The sequence below is a fragment of the Lissotriton vulgaris genome, chromosome 1_1 (genome assembly GCF_964263255.1).
Source record: "Lissotriton vulgaris chromosome 1_1, aLisVul1.2, whole genome shotgun sequence".
Taxonomy (NCBI): domain Eukaryota; kingdom Metazoa; phylum Chordata; class Amphibia; order Caudata; family Salamandridae; genus Lissotriton; species Lissotriton vulgaris.
The window spans coordinates 1,339,236,650-1,339,258,843 of NC_141685.1; the positions used below are offsets into that span (position 1 = coordinate 1,339,236,650).

At 44.4% G+C, this 22,194-nt stretch overlaps 1 protein-coding gene across 4 annotated transcripts in view; it reads right to left on the bottom strand.

Annotated features, from left to right (window-relative positions):
* Nucleotides 1-22,194, bottom strand: part of OS9 (OS9 endoplasmic reticulum lectin) — a 310,804-nt gene that overhangs the window by 151,688 nt on the left and 136,922 nt on the right. For all 4 annotated transcript variants that reach the window (XM_086966442.1, XM_086966460.1, XM_086966451.1 and 1 more), the window contains exon 7: nt 20,312-20,461. In XM_086966442.1, coding sequence (XP_086822568.1) covers nt 20,312-20,461 — 150 coding nt within the window. The remainder of the gene's footprint in view (nt 1-20,311; nt 20,462-22,194) is intronic.

Consider the following 22,194-nt stretch of genomic DNA (forward strand, 5'->3'; position numbering starts at 1 on the left):
AGGACCCTCTTGATCTACAGGACCCTCAATAAGAGGCAAGCCAACCTCCCTCTCTAGGCTGTTTCATGTGTATCGCTGATAGTCGGGATAATCAGTTTGTGCATATTGGTACATCTGCTGTGACGCATGTTGTGTTGCGGCAATCGGTTGTGGCTGTGGTACCGCCACGGTCTGTACTGTCTGTTGTGGAGCCTGCATAGGCTGTATATTCTGGGGTACTGTTGGGCCTGATCTTGTCTAGGTTGACGCGGTCTTTCTTTAGTCTTACCTGTGGCTATATTGTGTTTCAGAACGGCACATTCGTTTATATAGTGACCTGGCTGTTTACAATAGTTGCATGTCCCTTTAACAGGAGCTGCTGAATTATTGGACTGTGTCATACCCTTTTTCTGACCGTCAGCTGGAACTGACTGGGCTACTAACATTTTCATTTTTGTGTCTTTCATACGTCTTTGTTCGTGATCGTGTTCTTCTCTAATTCTGTTCTGGTGGTACTGTAACATTTGTAACATTTGGGAAGGCGTGTTTGCTTGCCAGGTGCTCTCGACTTTCAATACACGATTCTTAACTTGGGGCAGGGAATTCTCGACTAATTTGGATACAAAAAGGTGTGGGTATGACTCGCTACTTGCTTTCAGGCCACTATTAATAATAAAACATTTCTCAAATCGGGAATAAAAATCACTGGTGTCTTCATCCGGTTTCTGTTTGCAGGCTGAGATTGCATCCCAGTCCTCCTTTTTCGTTGCTAATAAACGTGGCAATACTTGTACTAACAATCCTGGTAATGCTTTAGTTTTATCCCCAAGCCCTAGGCCTGGAGTTCGAGTATTTTCTTCGTTCTCTAATGCAGCCCAATCAATCTTTTGCTCTCCCACCTCCCATTCTTTTTCTTTGAGTTTCTCGTAAATACCGGCAGGCAGTAATACTTTTAATATTTTCATAATGTCAGGATAGGTGTAATCTCCCATGAGTAACATGTCTTTAATTTCACGGTGAAAACCTGCTGGGTCTTTATCATGACTAGGCACTATTTTCTTCATTTCCAATAATTCCATTTTAGTTATGGGCGTGTACACAAACACACGTCTAAAGGTATTATCAGCATTCCTGACTGGATGCACTTCTCGCAAGGGATTCTGTCTGTCTATGTAATACGTTTTTCTTTCTGGGGTTGGAGCTGGAACAAACTGTGGATTCAGAAAAGCACTATATCTGTGTCGATGTTCTAGAATTACCTTAATTAAATCGGTACCTAGGCCTCTCCATTTATTCATGAGTAACTCTATTAATACATCAGGTAAGGGACCTGGATCAGAATGTTGGCTCTTATACAATATAAGGAGGTGTTGTATCATATACATACTAGCTAGTCGGTGTTCGTCTGGGGAAAGATTCAAAAAGGTCTGCGCTAATGCGTCATCACTATATTTATCAGAATTGTCAGCCCATTGTACTGCTGACCTGGCTAATTCTTGTTCATCCATGGAATCGAGTACATGGTACCCCATTCGTTCTTGAAGTATTTTATCGGTAGCCTGAAATAGATGTTCAGGAGTCTTCGGGTTTGATATGGCAGCGTGGAAAAGTCTCTTGCTTTCTGGGCGTATCGGTTTATTAAAGGATCTACCCTTTCCTACATATGCTATCGTTCCTCTATCTTCTGGCTCATCCTCCTCGGAGGATTTATTTGTGTCTGATTCGTCTGATTCTGCTTCCCTTTCAGCTTTTTCTTTTGCGTGAAATACTACTATTTCTTTACGAATTTTCCTGTACATGGTCGCTATACAATTTTGTTTATCATGTTTTCCGTCTGAAATATTCTGACTCCATGCAGTTAGTACCTTCATCTCTTCTTTATTTACACCAGGCCTGTCTCGTTCTCTTATGAAACAGTTTATGAGGAATCTTAATAGTAGGCTCTGAATGTCTACTTTCTGATGTGCCATGGCCTCCTGAATACATTCCTGACCCTCCCCCGTCTGAACAAAATGATATATCCTGTCTAGATTATCTATCATTCCTGGAAACAGAACTAAAAAATCTGAAGCACGTCTTATGCGTATCGATGCTAATAACATGTAACCATCTGTGCCTGGTATGGGGTCATATCTACAGTATGTGATAAGTTCTTTCGCCTTTTCACTGGTAATCGGTTTCGGAGTACGTTGCATTGCTAGTTCTCTAGTATTTATTCGATGTACTGGTGGCGGGGTATGGTAACCTCCTGATGCACCTCCTGTAGCGGAGGCTTGAGCAGGATCTGTCTGTAGGGTCGTGTCAGACCCGAAAGGATTAAGCGGATTAATAGGGTTAATGGGGGGTGCAGGAAGTGGTGGAGGAGTGGTCTGTCGTTGGGGAAGGTTATTAGTGGGTGGTATAGGTGCAGGTGGAACATTGGTGTATGCGGGTGCTACATCGTCTAAATAAGAAGAAAGGAAAATCTCTGCTGCGGTCTTGTGACGTAATTTAGTCAGAACCAATGGAGGGGGCTGATCTTTCGGTACTTCCGGGGTCGCCTTGGGCAGGCCCTCGGCCAGGACTGGATACAGTCCTGTCATAATAGCATTACTACGTCTATCGTGTTGTTCTATCCTAACTCGTTCTCCTTCTTCTAGTAGCTCTTTTTCTTTGGCTTTTTCGGAATCCTCTTTACTTCTCTCTGCTTTTCTGAGTGCTTTCTCTGTCCGTCTGTGTGATTCTTTACGCCATAATTCAATGGCATCTTTCTGTGACTGTCTGGCCGCCTTTTTCCATAACGCTTCTTCTACTCTCATGATGCACTCAGCATCCCATGTCCCTGTAACGGGCCATCTCGGATTCTCTGCTAGATCTTTGGTGTAGTCCACCCACAAGTCAAGGTATAATACGGCATCTAGGCCGTGCTTATGGTACATAAAATATCCGGGAGTGTCCCTGGGTGGGATGGGAACAGCTTCCTCTAGTATCCCTTTTCTAGTTCCTATCTGTTTTAGTTTGGAGAATAAAGGCATTCTGCACCTAGATACTTGATACTTACTCGAACTTTGAACACAATTAATACAATAAACTCAATAATGAAGATCAAACAATCACTCATACCACGACATTAAAACACATTTAAACATTTTGAGAACGAACAAAAATAACTAGAATGAAACCAGATAACTGCATACTGGATATACTGCTAAACAGTACAGATACACCGCTAAAACAGTGCAGACCGGGTCTGTGTACCCAAACCCGTCTTGACCGGGCACAAATTAATGCACCCGTCTAGATGCGTCCCCAGCAACGGTACTCACCAGGAAGCACGGAACGGAAGGCCTCGGAAACTCGACACTGGACTGGACCTGGACTGGACTTGACTAGACTCGTGACGTAGGTACTTCGGAACCTCGGAACTGGTGGGCCTCTGAATACCTCGGACCTTGCTCTCTCGACTGGGCTCTGGTCGGGATCCTCCGCACTCCTCACCGCCTCGTCTGGGTGTCAATCGCAGCCTCAGTCACCTCCGTTGGCCTGAGGGAGATACAGGAAGTCCTGCGGGTACGCGTAATTGTCCGTAGCGGCTGTGGCAGGGGACCAGGCCTGCAACGCACCGCCGGCGCGTAAGGTGGGGGAGGGGTCCCTATTCGGGCGCCAATTATGTGGTAAATTAAAATTACCTATGCGGAATTTATGCGGTAAAGTTCAATAAAATAGCTCAATCCAAAAATGAGAGGCAGAGTCCGTGGTATCTGAGTTTATAAGGGTTTTATTCCATAAAATGGAATTGGTTCGAACCAGGTATCGTGTTCCATCACCACGAAGGTTCAGGAAGGGATAGACAATGCTTTATTAACAGGTTACAATATATATAGTAAATGCATTTTAATGGTGATGAATACAGAAGGCGTAACAGCTGAAAGAAAAGAGATAAGAACATATGTGCGTAACAGAAGGCGCGCACGAGGGCGTACACGGAGGTGTGTGCTAGACAACGTCACAGAAAGTGTCACAGGTAGGTGGATCCACAGAGGAATCCTGCAGTGTCAGCAGAAATACATGGCAGAGATGCGCGCGCAGCAGCATGACGTGTGATTGACGTGGAACTGGAGGGTGAAGGGGACTTGACATTTAGCCCTACATGAGGAGACAGAAGTCTGGAGTGTCAGAACAACCTAATCCCAAATCATATCTAATATCTTGTGTTTAAGGAACTGTATTATCTAGAAGGAAAGGTCTCTCGGGCAGAGGCTATTCCATACTGACTGCTAGTGCGTGCATATGTGTCTACGTGTCTGCGTGTAGTGCGAGGGGGCCATGGGCCTACCATGGTAACAGGAGCAGTGAATTACTTGCATGGAGACAGTGAGGCCGGGCCCTTTGCTCTGCAGCTGGGAGGATGTTTACCTAAATAACTAGACAGGAATGTATTTTCGAGGAGCGGAGCAGATAACTTGAAGGCTGAATACAGTCTTGGCAGGCAAGCAGGCCGAGCCGGGCACCGCTTGCCGCACAGGGAGTAAGGCAAGGGTCATGGAAGCGGGTGGCTGCAGCTTTCAGAGACAGAAGGCAGGAAGGCAGAAAGGGCTCGATGGCAGGAATCCGGGCCTAATTCAATAGAGCCAGGAAAACGTGAAAGTGCACCATGTAAAGACGGTGGCAAGGCATACGTAGGAACTGAATATCCGACCCATTCATGGTGGATCTGAAAGAGGACATGTTAACGTTGGACGCAAATGTATTTGCGTCTTCATAGCTGGTTGTGGAGGGAACATACATGTACTTGAAGCACGTACATGGAGCCGTTGGTGTCTACGATAGGGGACATAATTGACCATAAAAATTCATATTACCTCAAGGCGTATACCGATTTAGTGGAGGGACACCTGGCTGCCAGAATCACAGTACAGATTTCAGGAGGCAAGTCAAATGCCTCAACTGTCGACGCTCAATCTCCAAGCATGTAGGTAAAGACTGGACAGGTTCGGGTGGAGGACCGTCCCCTGCTGCTGTGACAGAAGGTCCTCCTGAAGAGGCAGACAAACCGGGGGACCGACAGGCATACTGAGTAGCTCGGGATACCAGTACCTTCGTGCCCAGTTCGGAGCCACAAGGATAACTTGGGCCCGGTCGCGCTTGATCTTCTTCAGCACTCTGGGCAGAAGTGGTATAGGCGGAAAGGCGAACAACAGACCGCAACTCCACTCGCGACGAAAAGTGTCTCTGAGCGAGTGCCGCCTTGGACATTCCAAAGCGCACAACTGATGACATTGTGAGTTCTCTTCTGTGGCAAATAGATCTAACCAAGGCTCTCCCCACTGCAGAAAAAGACCTTGCGCCACATCCGAGTTCAGACCCCATTCGTGATCCATCATGCACCGCTGGCTGAGTTCGTCCGCCCTGGCGTTCAGAGAACCTGCCAGGTGTTGAACCACCAGAGTCACGCCCTGATGTTCCAGCCACTGCCAGAGGCGCAGAGCCTCCTGGCAGAGGGTCCACGACCAGGATAAGTGTGCAACCGGCACACCCCTTTTTTTTAATTGTTTTTCAACCTTGGTGTTACTCAATTTTAAACAAATCGGTGCAGACCCGCTACCAGACTAGCCCCTGTCAGGTCTTTCAAAGAACTGTACTTGCAGACACAACTATGTCTAATGCAGGAATGCACTGTTCGAACTTGCACAAGTGCAACATACATTTTTCTTCATTTACTTCATTTTTTTCAAATATTTCAACATTATTTTAAACATTTAAAAATAACATGTAGTCCATGTGTTCATCAATATTATGCCTCCTTTTCAAAACAAAAGTAACCAACTCAATTATAATTCATTGATTATTTACTGTTTGTTTTCAAAAATGTCTTTATATTTCAACTTTTTTCAGTTATTCATAAACGTATTCATAATTCATCTTCATTGAAAATATGATTTACTTTTTCTAACAAGTACCAAACTAATACTGATATGATAAAGTAGTTTCATCAGAACTCGCGATGACTCCCAATGCATTTCGATGCTTCAGCATCTTCGTCAGGGGAAATGCCAAGTAAAAAAATATCAGCATATGAGATCAAACACTAGTATATGTATGTATCGCAAAAATCATTTTTCAACTTGTGATCATGCATTATAAAATATGTGAGCATACATTCTAAGTAGTCATGCTATTACATTATCTCTTTTTACCAAGCAAACCAGCAATTCAAAAGTCGAATAGTTATTTATATTGTGATTATGCCCTATACATGCCATCAAGTGTGGTATAGTGTATCCAACGTGTGTGTTACATTCCATGTACCAGTGCCAAAATGAACCAAAATGATGAGTAATGAACATACCCTCCAGACGGGTGTGTTGTCTATAAATCAAACCTCTGACAAAAACGACTTTATCTGAAAGCAAAACAGGACTCCTGTAAGTATACATCTACACCGTCGCCATAATGTCTAAAACAACCCTTGCGAATTAGTCACTTCTTACTCCATTAGACCCGATAAATCCGTGTGCACTGTTTGACCTGTAAAACAAATTAACTACCCTTACTTTCTGCTTTGTTTAGGATCTGCGATACCCAGTTCTCGCATCTACTCAAAAACCGAACAGAAACTACCCCAGATTCCTACCTTCTGCTTCCTACGGACCGCTGACACCAGCTCTCTGTTTTATTTCCGTGTATTAAAACACGCAATATCTCTAAGTTGCGTGCTGGAACGTCTTATAGCGTCCAACATCAACAACGGACTAATGTCCCTAAACCCTTTTGATTCCCCTTAGACGAACTGGTAATGCCGAGCTGATTGTAATGCAAGCAACTGCGAAAGTGAAAGTGTTAAAAAATAAAAAATGAAACCTGTACTACCAAAAAACAATTTTACCTATCGACATCAATTGTGATTTCAACATCATCAAAAACAACAACGGGTTACCGCTATTCAATAGTCACAGATTTAACCTCCTCACAATAATAATGGAAGACAGACTATCGCTTTTCTTAAGCATCTGTTCGGCTCAAATGATGTTGATTTGGATCTAAAGAACGTGTCTATTGTGCTTCGTGTATGGAAGACAGACAAACACTAACTCGACTCCTAAGTGTGCTAATGGTCAGCCAGAAGAATGACATGAGTAAAAATAAAAATAATAATGATGATAATGAAAAAGTGTTTTCATCATACATGTATGTTTGCACAAAAGTTGGTACACTTTATCAAAACTTGATCCTGTATTCACACCTCATTGAACACCACAATCACATGAGTATAAATTCGTCATAGATAACAATTCATCATAAATAACAAGCAAATTCAATTTTGTCATTCAGCCCTCCCGGTTTAACGGCATTCAAGTACCTCATGCAGAATGTCTCTCTTTGGGCTATCCGTATATTGGGATCCACATGGGGCTCAACAAATACCTGCTCCAGTACAGTATATCTTAATTGAGGGATAGTATGTTGTCTTTCCTTCCAATGTTGCGCTAGACTTGATTTCTCATTCCCTAATCTTATATTAGATTTATGCTCTGTAAGCCTAACCTTGATCTTCCTGGTGGTTCGACCTACATAAACAAGGCCACATGGACACTTAATAGCGTATATCACTGAACTTGTGTTACAATCCGAAGTATGTCTAAGTTTGATCTGTTTCCCTGTGTGAGGATGCGGGAATGTGTCTCCCAATAGTATGTTACCGCAGTGCCCGCAGTTGAAACACTTGCGCATACCTTTTGTCCTCTCCTGTGGGGTCTTTGTATCTCTTTGTTTTAAAAGTTCTTTTAAGTTTTTTGATCTTGACAGTGCAAAAATAGTTTTGTCTATGAAGACGGTTTTAAAGTCTTCTTCTTGTTCAATTAGTTCCCATCTTCGCAGTATACACTTCTTAATTTTAGGTGTCAACGTGGATTGTTTCAACACGCATATTTCCCTTCTTGTCGGATTTCTCTCTACTTTCTTCAATAAAACCTCCCGAGGTTTTAATAAAGCTTTCCGTTTTGCTTCAGTTAGTATCTTGTCTGGGTATCCTCTACTGCTGTACTGTTGCGCCATTTCTTCTATATCCACCATCGCCTGAGCTTTGTCGCTGCTAATCCTCTTGATTCTGATAAATTGCGAGAATGGCAAGTGGTTCTTCAGAGTCTGGGAATGAAAGCTTGAGTAATGCAATGCGTTGTTTCTATCCGTCGGTTTCTTGAATGTTTTGGTTGTAATCAAGTTGCCCTGTTTGGTTATGGTGACATCTAGAAAGTTTATGGTTTTCTGATCAATGTGATTGGTAAATTTAATCATAGGATGACACTGATTGAGAATTTCAATGGCCTTTTCCAATTGTATCCTGATTCCTTGCCAAATTACCAAAATGTTGTCTATATAACGAACAAAAAGTTTTAGATGTTCTGTCCAATGCAAATTTTCCAAAATGTGGGTGTGTTCGAACTTGGCCATGAAGATATTTGCGTACGCGGGCGCCCCCGTGAAACCCATGGAAGTTCCTGTCTTCTGTAAATAAAATTTAGATTGCCATGTGAAATATCCGTGATAGAGTCAAAATTGTAAAATCTCTAAAAGCAAGATGTTCAATGATTCCTCATATTCACTTCTTAACAGCATCCATTCCACTGCCTCTATACCCTCCCCGTGGGGGATTGACGTATACAGTGCGGTCACGTTGATTGTATCCAGCCATATTTCATTCTCACTAGGTATCGTTAAGTTAGCTAGTTTATTTAAACAGTCCGTAGTGTCTTGGATATATGTTACCCACTTCTGCTCCAATGGTTGTAGGTAGTAATCAAGAAATTTTCCAATCGGTTCATGTAGAGAACCGCACCCTGCCACAATGGGGCGGGGAAAGGAGGGTCTTGAGGATCTTTATGCAACTTTGGTAGTATGTAAATATGAGGTCTTTTCGGATAATCAGTGATTAGAAACCTGAACGTTTTGTCATTAATCCATCCTAGATCTTTTGCTTTCCTAAGAATCTCAAACAGAATCGTTTGAAACATGACAGTAGGATCTGCATCTAGAGCAATATAGGTGTTGGTGTCCTCCACATGTGATGAGACTTTTTGGTTGTAGTAGGTGGTGTCCATCACCACAAGAGTGCCCCCCTTGTCTGCAGCTTGAAATGTTAGGTCCGCATTGTTGCTCAATGCGCTTAGAGTTATCCATTCTTTTTTGGTCAAATTCGTGCTTCTGCTTTTTTTTTTATGTGTGTCCACCAAATCTTTCTTTACCAATAGCTCAAATAAATCCAAAGTTTTATGAGATGTTGGAGGAATAAAAGTACTTTTTGGTTTGAACACCTTCACTGATGTATCGATATCAGGCATTTGTGGTGTTTGATGAAAAAACCATCTTAAGCGCAGCTTCCTCATGAATTTGTATAGAGCTATTTCTGTCTCTAGTGGTTTGGTATTGTGTGTGGGTACAAAAGACATTCCTTTATTAAGGACTCTTAGTTGGCTGTCCGTAAGTTCCGTGTTCGAGATATTCACCACCAGGTCTTCTAGCGGTTTCTCCCTATCGCCTTGGGCTTTTTGTTGTTGTTGAGCCTTGTCCCCTTCTGACCTGTTTTCCTCGTCTCCTTCTTGTGGAGGATGGTCGCTCCTCTGGCCTGCCTCTAAAAAAGGCTCCCTAGTGGTTCCACTGGTGGATGCTCCCTCTCCAGCAGTTGGTAATGTGCTCGTGGTTGATACGGGCGGTCTGTTCGGGAGAGTGTCTTGTTCGGTAGCCACACTTTCCTCTGACGAGGCCTGTGTTCTCTTGAATGGGCGTTTCTGGGCATAGACTTCGGCCCAAGTATAAACTTCGTCCAGTTTATAATCTATCGTATCTCTACGAAACTTTCTCAACTTCCTCTCATGTACCTCCTTTTCATGTGCCTCTATTGTTTCGTTGATCTCTTTAAGTGCTAAATCCAACTCTTCCTTAGTCGTACGTGATTCCAAGTTGGTTTTCAGATCCTGAATTTCCGTGGCTAATTCTTTAAGGATATCTGATAACTCCTCAATAATTAGGAGTATAAGGTCGAGAGAGCACTTATTCAAGATCGAGTACCATTTGACCATGAACGGTTTATTAAATTTAAAAAGCATTGGCTTCAAGGCAATTCTTAATCCTCGTGGGATCCGTTATCTATGACAAATTTATACTCATGTGATTGTGGTGTTCAATGAGGTGTGAATACAGGATCAAGTTCTGATAAAGTGTACCAACTTTTGTGCAAACATACATGTATGATGAAAACACTTTCATTATCATCATTATTATTATTTTTATTTTTACTCATGTCATTCTTCTGGCTGACCATTAGCACACTTAGGAGTCGAGTTAGTGTTTATGTCTGTCTTCCATACACGAAGCACAATAGACACGTTCTTTAGATCCAAATCAACATCATTTGAGCCGAACAGATGCTTAAGAAAAGCGATAGTCTGTCTTCCATTATTATTGTGAGGAGGTTAAATCTGTGACTATTGAATAGCGGTAGCCCGTTGTTGATTTTGATGATGTTGAAATCACAATTGATGTCGATAGGTAAAATTGTTTTTTGGTAGTACAGGTTTCATTTTTTATTTTTTAAACTTTCACTTTCGCAGTTGCTTGCATTACAATCAGCTCGGCATTACCAGTTCGTCTAAGTGGAATCAAAAGGGTTTAGGGACATTAGTCCGTTGTTGATGTTGGACGCTAGAAGACGTTCCAGCACGCAACTTTGAGATATCGCGTGTTTTAATACACGGAAATAAAACAGAGAGCCGGTGTTACCGGTCCGTAGGAATCAGAAGGTAGGAATCTGGGGTAGTTTCTGTCCGGTTTTTGAGTAGATGCGAGAACTGGGTATCGCAGATCCTAAACAAAGCAGAAAGTAAGGGTAGTTAATTTGTTTTACAGGTCAAACAGTGCACACAGATTTATCGGGTCTAATGGAGTAAGAAGAGGAAGTAAGTGACAAATTCGCAAGGGTTGTTTTAGACATTATGGCGACGGTGTAGATGTATACTTACAGGAGTCCTGTTTTGCTTTCAGGTAAAGTCGTTTTTGTCAGAGGTTTGATTTATAGACAACACACCCGTCTGGAGGGTATGTTCATTACTCATCATTTTGGTTCATTTTGGCACTGGTACATGGAATGTAACACACACGTTGGATACACTATACCACACTTGATGGCATGTATAGGGCATAATCACAATATAAATAACTATTCGACTTTTGGATTGCTGGTTTGCTTGGTAAAAAGAGATAATGTAATAGCATGACTACTTAGAATGTATGCTCACATATTTTATAATGCATGATCACAAGTTGAAAAATGATTTTTGAGATACATACATATACTAGTGTTTGATCTCATATGCTGATATTTTTTTACTTAGCATTTCCCCTGACGAAGATGCTGAAGCATCGAAATGCATTGGGAGTCATCGCGAGTTCTGATGAAACTACTTTATCATATCAGTATTAGTTTGGTACTTGTTAGAAAAAGTAAATCATATTTTCAATGAAGATGAATTATGAATACGTTTATGAATAACTGAAAAAAGATGAAATATAAAGACATTTTTGAAAACAAACAGTAAATAATCAATGAATTATAATTGAGTTGGTTACTTTTGTTTTGAAAAGGAGGCATAATATTGATGAACACATGGACTACATGTTATTTTTAAATGTTTAAAATGTTGAAATATTTGAAAAAAATGAAGTAAATGAAGAAAAATTTATGTTGCACTTGTGCAAGTTCGAACAGTGCATTCCTGCATTAGAAGAGGGTCCACGAACCCACTCCGCCCTGTTTGTTGGAGTACCACACGGCAGTTGTGTTGTCCGTGACCACCTGCACTACGCTCCCACGGACAGAGGGGAGGAATGCCTTCAGTGCAAGACAAATCGCCCTCAGCTCCAGAAGGTTGATATGGAGCCGGGACTCCGTCGGAGACCAGAGGCCTCTGATCTACGCCTCTCCCTGAGGCCTCCCCAACCTAGGAGAGATGCGTCCGTCACAACTACGTGCTCCGGTTGGGGTAAGGAGAGGGACCTGCCGCTGACCCAATCGCGGTCCGTGAGCCACAACTGCAGCTGTCTCGCAGTGCCCTCCGAGTTCAGGACATGGTCGGACAGGTCGCCCTGATGCTGGGCCCACTGAAACGTCAGGTCCCACTGCAGAGCCCGCATCCGCCACCGGGCTTGATGCACCAGAAGGATGCAGGAGGCCATCAGCCCCAGAAGCCGCAGCCTCAACCTGACCGAGACCCGGGATAAAGGCTGAAAGATTGGAATTAGAGCCTGAATATCCCAAACCCGCTGTTCGGGAGGATACACCCAAAACTGCGTCGAGTCGAGAACCGCTCCGATGAAGAGGAGCTTCTGAGAGGGGTACAAGTGTGACTTCGGCACATTGATGGAAAACCTCAGCTGGTGCAGGAGGTCTGCCGTTGTCTGGAGGTGGCCGACAACTGCCTGGGGCAAGCCCGCCTTCAACAACCAGTCGTCGAGGTAGGGGAAGACTGAAACCCCTAACCTGCGCAGATGAGCTGCGACCACCGCCATCACCTTCGTGAACACCGTGGGGCGCTGGTAAGGCCGAATGGGAGCACGGTAATCTGAAAGTGCTCGTGGCCTACCATGAACCACAGGTAGCGCCGGTGGGCCGGCAGAACGGGAATGTGGAAATAAGCATCCTGCAAGTCCAACGCTACCATCCATTCTCCTGGGCCCAGGGCAGCTAAGACCTGAGCCAGTGTCAGCATCTTGAACTTCTCTTTCCGGAGGAAGGCGTTGACGTTCCGTAGGTCCAGAATAGGGCGTAGGCCCCCTTTGCCCTTCTTGGATACCAGAAAGTAGTGGGAGTAACAACCACACCCTACTTCAGGCCCAGGAACGCGCTCGATGGGGCCGTAACTTCCTCTTGCAAAAGTTGCAAGTGGTCCCCCGACACGCGGTGGAATTGTGGTGGCATGGCAGGAGGGGTTGTCTCGAAGGGGCGGGAGTAGCCCCTTCGGACGATTTGCAACACCCACCTGTCCGAAGTGACATTGCGCCAGTGGAAGTGGTGATGGCGAACCCTGCCCCCCACTGGCGTCACATGGGCCTGAAAGCACGGACTAGGAGGCTTTAGAGGCGGATGCTGCGGGGGAAGGTGTGGACTGGCCTCGCTGTTGTCCCCTACCGTCGCCACGGCGGTTTCCACAGCCACCACCGCGTTGGATGTTAGTCTGCGGTGAGTGGCTGGCAGCACATGTGGGAGCGCCCCTTCATTGGCCACGAAAGGAGTGAAAGGCACCCGTTTGCTGGTGCGGGGCCGAGAGGCCCAAGGACTTGGCCGTAGCCCTGGAGTCCTTAAAGCGCTCAAGCGCATGGTCTGCCTTGTCACCGAAAAGGCGACGGCCATTGAACGGCATGTCCATAAGTGTGTTCTGGACATCGGCCGAAAAGTTGGCGGACCTCAACCAGGCGTGGCGACGAATCGCCACCGTCGTTGCCATCGCTCTGCCCAGTGAGTAGGTGGTAACCAGCCCCCACCGGATAGAAAACCATGCTGCATCTCGATCCTCCGCAAGGGCTTGGGTGAGTTTGGTCTGGACCTCTGCCGGACATTGTGGCAGCACGTCCTCGACCGCGTCCCACAGAGAGTGGGTGTAATGGCCCAAGAGGCACGCGGTGTTGACTGACCGCAACCCCAAACTCAGGGAGGAGAATACCTTTTTCCCGTATTGCTCGTACCTCTTGGATTCCCGATCAGGGGGAGCAGTCGGGAATGCGGTCTGGGAGTTAGAGGCCTGGATGACCAGGCTCTCTGGGGTGGGGTGGGTGGACAGGAAGCAAGGGTCGCCCGGAGCCGGGCGGTGGCGTCTGGCCACGTTCCTATCTACAGGCTGACCTGTAGCGGGCTTGGACTGAGTGCCCAAAAGAACGTCTGACAAGGCGTCAAACGGCAGCAGAGGCTCAGCCGAGATGGACTGCGGTTTAAGGACCTCAGTGAGGAGGATAGTCCGCACAGCCGCGACGGGGAGTTCCAGGCCCAAGGCCTTGGCCGCCCGCGTCAGCACCACACTGTAGGCAGCCCCCTCCTCCGTAGCCACGGTGGGAGGGGAGACAAAACCAGTGTCTGGCGAGGTGTCCGGCCCACTGGCAGTCCCAAGCTCACCTATCTAGTCCTGCTGAGACTGACACTCCCATGTCAGAGGGTCCTCAGACCCGTCCCAATCCCCCTAGTCACCCATCTCCGGGTGTGCAGGTTCAAAGGATGGGGCCGGTTCGTGGAAGTAAAAGTCTACAAACTACGTCGAGAGCGGCGCCCAGCGGCACCGCTCCGGCGCCGGAACCGAATCGAGGGCAGGATCGGGGACGGCGTCGCCGGGGGTGACACCCTAGGGGCGGGCGCCGGTGAGGTTGTGAGGTCGTTAGGTCGACCGGCGACGACCCGGATCCAGTGAGGGCCTGCAGCGCCAGGACCGAAGTCGCCGGCGGCGCCGGGACCGAAGCACCCAACGGAGTCGGAGCCGAAGCACCCGACCCGCTTGGCCCAAAGGCGCCATATAACCCAGGAGAGGAGGGAGAGACCTCATGGCCATGGGATACTGCTCGACCTCCTCTGGCGTAGCGTCATGCCCAGGGACCGGTAGGTATGGGGGCAGGTTGCGACGCCCGCGACTCCGTCGAGCCACGTGGGTGGTGTCCCCCGAACCCCCGGCCGTGTCGCGTGAGCGTCGGGGGGGGTCGGAAGAGCGATGACGCCTTTCCGACCTCTCATGCCTCTTACCTGAGGATCTTGATCCTGAAGACCGATGCCGACTCTCGGAGCTACGAGGGCTCCGACCCCACGACCGGTCCCTCGACCTCCTGTGGGACTGGGACCTCGAACGGCGCGGGCCGACTGCCGCTTGCGGACCGCTCCCACCTAGCCTTAGACGTCAGGGCCCGGCAGTCCGAGCAGGTTCGGTTGCCGTGGTCGAGGCCTAGACACTGAAGACACTGGCGATGGGGGTCGGTAACCGACATCAATCGGCTGCACTTGGAGCAGGGTTTTAACCTGGGCATCCCTACCAGCACCGTCTGAGTCAATCAACTCGAAAAACAGATAAAAAAAGATCAAAGTTTTAGTCAAAAAATGACTAAAAGGGTACTACTTCTCTGGATCTGCGCTTAGCTGGCGCGGAGAAAAAAAAACTGACGTCAGAGCGCGAGGGCGGCGTCTAAGTACTCTGGCGCAAACGACTGATGCGGAGCCGCAGACGACGCCTACCGACGTGCAGGGGTACTGCTACGCAAAAGTTTCCGGATCCAGTCTGACGCCTGGGGATATTCTAAGGTAAGGAATCTAATACTAACCTGTTTCTTTCAGATGCCGCAGACTGGTCTTCAGACTCCACCTTCAAAAGATTTTACTTTAAACCAGTGGTGTCACTGGGATCTTTAGTGATGGACAAGCTTTAAACTAGCCTAATCTGAAGCCTCCGGTCCTGCCATAGAAAACAAAATGTCCTAGCTATCGTAAAGGAAAGTTTTCAATTCTATTAAGGACGTGGAGGGGAGGATTAGCCCATCCTTACAGTAGAACCCTCCCAGAACACCTACGTAGATGCGGTGAGTAAAACGTTTATGATTGGATTTGTTTGACAATGCCTTTTGATAGTGTTCTTGTTATTATATGGATTACTATTGTCACTGTTGTTTGAGGATTATCGGGTTGTGCCTCATACCTCAGATTTACATTTATCCTCCTTTGACTTAGGAACGGACGCTGGCAAACAGGACCAACAAAGACTGGCTTGATGTGGTCGCAGGAAGAAAGAGGAGGGTAGAGCATACTCGAGGGAAGTTGTTGGATGTCCTCGTTCTGGATTGGTTACCTACGTTGGACTCTTTCGTTATCCATTTTCCCCTCCGCATCATGGGAAATGTAGTTTTTATGGTTAATGTGGACTTTATAAAAGCTGCTGGTGTGAAATAAATGGAGAAAGTAAAGCCTAATCAAAGCCTTCGCGTCCTTAATAGAATTGAAAACTTTCCTTTACAATAGCAAGGAAATTTTGCATTATCAGCACTTGTATTTTTTCTCTAAACAGAATTTTTGGTTATTGCACCTACTTTTGCCGAAGCGGATTAGAAGATGGACAAGATAACACAATATATATGTGATATTTTTTAGACTCTCCTATATCCTACTTGTTTTCAGAGGGCGTTCAGCTCAAAACACTGGCCCATTGAACGGTGACAGTATATATATATATATATATATATATATATATATATATATATATATATATATATAGCACACTCCTCCGTTTTGACGAAAGAAATGGGCGCACACTCGCTGCCTTCCACAATTGTTTTATTCGATCTTTAACAGCTTGGAAACAAACAACGATCAACGCGTTTCAGTGCTCCTGGCACCTTGCTCACGATCACTTGTTTACATTTTTTTTCTTTTTTTAAAGAAACCAATTACATGGATGTTACCTCACATCCTGTTTTACTCTAGGCATTGTGGTTATTGTAGTTTTTAATAAAAAGAGTCTGTTTTTGTGAAGATGGGTCCGCTAGTTCAGTACTATTTCAATTGATAGTTTGGATATTCATTGCCTCATGAATATTTCCCGTTTTGGACCGTGTTCTTGTTGTTTATATCCCTCCAGTGGGATTACTTGACTAGCGGCCAATTTGTCAGAGAACCCCTGAGAGGCCATTGCATGTTCCGGACTCTGTAGTTAAGTTCATTTTGTTGTTCTCCTTTCCTTCCATGGATATGTCATGTGTCACTCATCTCTCTTTGCTCTTCACCAGCTCATTATGAGTTCTTACACGAGGTGGATGTACAACTCCTCCGATATGAAAGACTTAGAACAAATCCAACTCAAGAAATAAAGACCAAGTTAGATGAAAAATTGAGACAATGGAAATTAAATAATCTCATTGACAGTGACGAAGAAAAATATCTTACAACCAGCCACCCAATCACGGCAACAATATACTTCCTTCCTAAGGTGCATAAAGACCGCAACAAACCACCAGGCAGACCGATATTATCGGCAAAGGGCTCTTTGCTAGAACCAATCTCAAACTACATAGATCACTTTCTTAAACCCCATGTAACAGAACTCAGCTCATACATACAGGACACCAACGACTTGTTGAGACGACTAGAAAACATCCCATGGCAAGAAAGTTATCAACTAATATCTATGGATGTTGTATCATTGTATACAAATATACAAAATAATCTGGGTCTTAAAGCTTGTAATTACTTTCTACAACAAAGAGACATTGTGTACAAAAATCATAATCAAATGTTGTTAGACATGATGGAATTATGCCTATCACAAAACATCTTCCTGTTCGGTGAAGAAATATACAGACAATGCAGCGGAACCGCAATGGGTTTTTCATTTAGTCCCAATTACGCCTGTCTCACGATGGGGTACTGGGAAAAGGAAATAGCTTGGGCGCCAGAATTTGACAAATTCACAAGTAAGGTCATGTGTTGGATAAGGTTTATAGACGACCTGTTGATTATTTGGGAAGGAACCAAAGATGAATTCCAGGAGTATTTCAACATCATCAACGCAAGAACAGCCGGATTATCCTTCACTTACGAGATCAGCAACACTGAAATCACCTTCCTGGATACTCGTATTTATGTCAAGGAAAACCATATCCACACGACGCTTTACAGAAAAGCAACAGCTACCAATGCCACATTGGAAGCAACGAGTTGCCACCAAGCATCCCTTATCTCCAGCATACCCTATGGAGAGTTCCTCCGAATCAGGAGGATATGCAGTGAAGACACAGAATGGCAGGAACACAGCACCAAAGCAAAACAAAGGTTTAAAAATCGTCAATACAATTGGGGAAATATTGAAAAATGCTGGCAAAGGGCAAACGTAAAAACAAGACAGGAGTGTCTGACAAAGTCGATTGAAAAAGAAAAATGTACACGAGAACCAATTCGACTAATTATGGATTACTCAGAAAACAGTAAAGAACTTGTAAAAATAATGAGAAAAAATTGGAAAATACTCCACCTGGATGATACAGTAGGAAAAATAGTGGGCTCACATCCGGAGGTGACCTATAGAAGAGCCCCAAATCTGAAAGATCAACTGATCCACAGCCACTGCAGCACAAGCAAAAAGAAAGACTGGTTGAAAACCACAGGCTTTGTAAAATGCTATAATTGCAAAATGTGTCAAATTGCCAAACCCACCAAAGAAATACCGCTACCTGATAACAAAAAATGGCAGATAAAACAACTAATCACCTGCACGACAGAATTCACGGTCTATGGCGTGGTATGTCCATGCCCCCTGATGTATGTGGGAAGCACCAAGGGTGAGCTAAAAAAGCGGATAATGGAACATGCCAGAGCCACGACACACAAGGACAGAGCAAATGCGGTGGCAAAACACATGGAGCAGAAGCACAATGCGGATTGGCAAAAATTAAAATTCTTCGGGATAGAGACCATACCGAAGAACATACGGGGAGGAGATCGTGAGAAAATCATGCGCAAAAAAGAATCGCGACACATCCTAAATTTCAGAACCTTACATCCACATGGCCTGAACCAATCGGAGGAGTTGTACATCCACCTCGTGTAAGAACTCATAATGAGCTGGTGAAGAGCAAAGAGAGATGAGTGACACATGACATATCCATGGAAGGAAAGGAGAACAACAAAATGAACTTAACTACAGAGTCAGGAACATGCAATGGCCTCTCAGGGGTTCTCTGACAAATTGGCCGCTAGTCAAGTAATCCCACTGGAGGGATATAAACAACAAGAACACGGTCCAAAACGGGAAATATTCATGAGGCAATGAATATCCAAACTATCAATTGAAATAGTACTGAACTAGCGGACCCATCTTCACAAAAACAGACTCTTTTTATTAAAAACTACAATAACCACAATGCCTAGAGTAAAACAGGATGTGAGGTAACATCCATGTAATTGGTTTCTTTAAAAAAAGAAAAAAAATGTAAACAAGTGATCGTGAGCAAGGTGCCAGGAGCACTGAAACGCGTTGATCGTTGTTTGTTTCCAAGCTGTTAAAGATCGAATAAAACAATTGTGGAAGGCAGCGAGTGTGCGCCCATTTCTTTCGTCAAAACGGAGGAGTGTGCTATATTGAACGGCGAGGTTCCGCCGTAGGGAAACGCACCCACATTGAGCGCTCGAAGTGGCTGGGAAAGCAGGAACCGGCGTGTGAAGATATATATATATATATATACACACACACACACACACACACACACACACACACACAATTACACATTTTGACAGATAGTGCGTTTGATGACATTTATTTTTACAATTTCACTGTTCACAGGTGGAATAAACTGTCTATGTCCTGAAGTGTACAACTTTTTAAAATTTGTTTGCTCTTATTCATGCCTACACACATATACATTTTTCACTCAAACATTTTTTTATACTTGGTAATAGGCTCAGTGAGGTTCCGCCAGATTTAACTGTACAACGTTTGCCCAACGCCATTTATTGACAATAAAAAGGTCACAGGTTAGATAACACCACAACATCGTTGGCCACCCAACAGGTCCCTTGACGGACTACCTGGTCTTGATCCACTCTTTGATTAAACAGCCCCTATGATATGTATACTTTTGCTTGTTATTTTCTTTGTCTTACTTTGTAAGCTTATGTCATATTCTTTCAATAAAATCTTTCTGAACTCAAAAAAAAAACAAATAAACAGCCCCTATGACAAGATTTGCGGGAAAACCGAATGGGGTTTCACACATCTACCCTTACAAGGAGATTTGGTGGGCCACATTATTATTAAACATAATATCCAGAGATATTCACTTATTCTTTCCAGTGGAGATTCTTCCTCTAATGGACTGTGATTTAGGACAACTGTATGTGATTGATACTGTAACAGGCTTGTGGACATAGCATATATCTGGTTACGATTTTACTCATCAAGTTTAGATGGTTGGTTACGGACAGGAAAAGTATATTCTGATCACTTATCTTTCAAAGGTAAATGCAATATATTGTAGAAGGGAGGGAAGTAAGAGGTCTTAAAGGGGTTGGTCATCGAGGGAAGAGACTCATCTTGACAAGCTCCCCTTCTCTTCCACACAGACAAAATACTAAATTTTAACCTCCAAACTTGCGAAACATCAAAAGACTGTTGCAGGTGAATGATTTGGGTTTGGAGTACTGCCAAAACAGTTAAGAACTCAAACTTGCTTACTGCCAACCAGGCACAGAGGAGTTTCGTTTTCAAATCCAACGGATATTACGCCTCCTTATTACTAATATCATTAATCAGCTGTGCGTGTAGAAGCATGCACAGAGAACCATTCTCACCCACTCGCTGATCCTCGCCACTGTCAAGCGATTCCTGCTCAGGAGTGTCAGGATGTGCACTCGTGGGATCTGACCCCTTATCCCGCCATTCCTCAGGGTCAAGGATTTGGAGCTCCTCTGCGAGTTCTTCCACTATCCGCTTTGTGTCCGCTTTGAGGAGAAACAAAGCAAAAAATGAACTAGTTACTGTTTTACAGGAAGACTCAAATAATACTTAATGCAATACAAATCCAAGTAAAACCCCAGTGCTATCTAATGTCCACATAAACCCTTGATATGACCTGGCTAGTGCAATTTATAAGTAAAATCTAGCAGGAAAACTGGGAGAATGCAGGTTTATGGCTGATGATATTAAAAAAACAAAAAAAGTAAATTAAAGTGCAGGAATCGCGCTAAGACAACAAAATTCCGCAACAAAAAAAATGTTTTCCTTACTTGAGAGAGAGGCCATTTAGTTTTATTACGGCATAAAATAAAAGCTCAAACATCTCTTAAGGATATCTATTCCTCCCAAAAATATGCTGGTTAAGCTTAGAAGTGGAGGTACTGGGCAAGAACTGAGAGGGCAAAGAACATTTGCTATGGACATCGAAGACTAAGGACGATTAAGAACAAGAATTTGCAATTCAATAGGTCTCGCATTTACAAGAGTTTAAGCTACTGGTATCGTAAATGACAATGCTTTTAATTTATCGGTATTGAAAACCACAACATAAATAAAAGGCATTGTCATTTACAATGCCAATAGCTCATTTTTTGCAAATGAAAGACATACTGCATTTCAAATGCTTGGTATGTGAAGGAGGCAGACAAAGTGATGGAAATATACACAGGCAACAGTAAATGAAAATACAGTGTACAGCAGGGAAGAGGAGGACGCGGTTTGGCCTTCCAGGGACTTATTTTATTTATGCGTTTTTACATAGCGCAAATTTTATACGAAGGTGTCAGAGCGCTATACAATAGAACCAGTTACATTACATAAGGACTTCAGAGTACATGAATAACATAAAAGATACAAACAGATAAACTCTAAACTCCCATAAGAAGGGTAGTAAGTACACAAATGTACTACAGATACTAGTGGTTAGAGTTAAATACATACAAGTTGCAAATTCACTCAAGATTACATTCTAAGTAGCGATCTTGGTTGGACAATTCTATTTTTACAGAGCATGATCTTCTCGCTGTTTGTAAAAAGTAAAAAACAAAACAAAAAAAACATGAGTCTTCCGCATAAGCAGGGCGAGTAGACAGTCTGGTGTGTGCTTTGGGGCTGGCTCCACATTTTGGCTTGTGTGCCCCCGTGAGTAGGAGGCAGGACAAGGGGCAGTGCCCGCTGACTTGGCAAACATGCCTGACAGGAGAATTTTGTTTAACAGAGAGGACTGGAGAAGTCCTACAAATGTGAAATTATGTGTCTATATCCCCGTGCCACATTTATGAGGGGGTGTTTTGGAAGCGCCTTGGAGTGTTTTCACAGCGCATGTGCCAATCACACAAACCCCCACGAGGTGCAGCACACCAAGCCTGGATGTGTACGGAGGGAGCAGCGAGCCATGTGTGCTTTGGCAAGCTTGGTTTTTAATAAAGTTAAAACCGGTCGGGCAGGGACATCGGACAGAGGAGTCAGGGGCTGGGGCTCTGTGCTCACCCAACAATTCCTTCAGAGACACAGAAGCTCAGCTGTTCATGTCTTTACTTCAGTTATGTGCGTGGCGGATGGGGGGTGTTTGATTGCCGAGTGCCTCGAAGGTTTGTGCGGTGGGTGTGCGTAGTTAGTGTCGTGAAGTAAATCTTGACCTTTCCTGGAGGAAAGTAAACATCGCCATTTACTATTTGGATGACCGGGATCACTGGAGCGCTAGCAAAAACACTCAGCT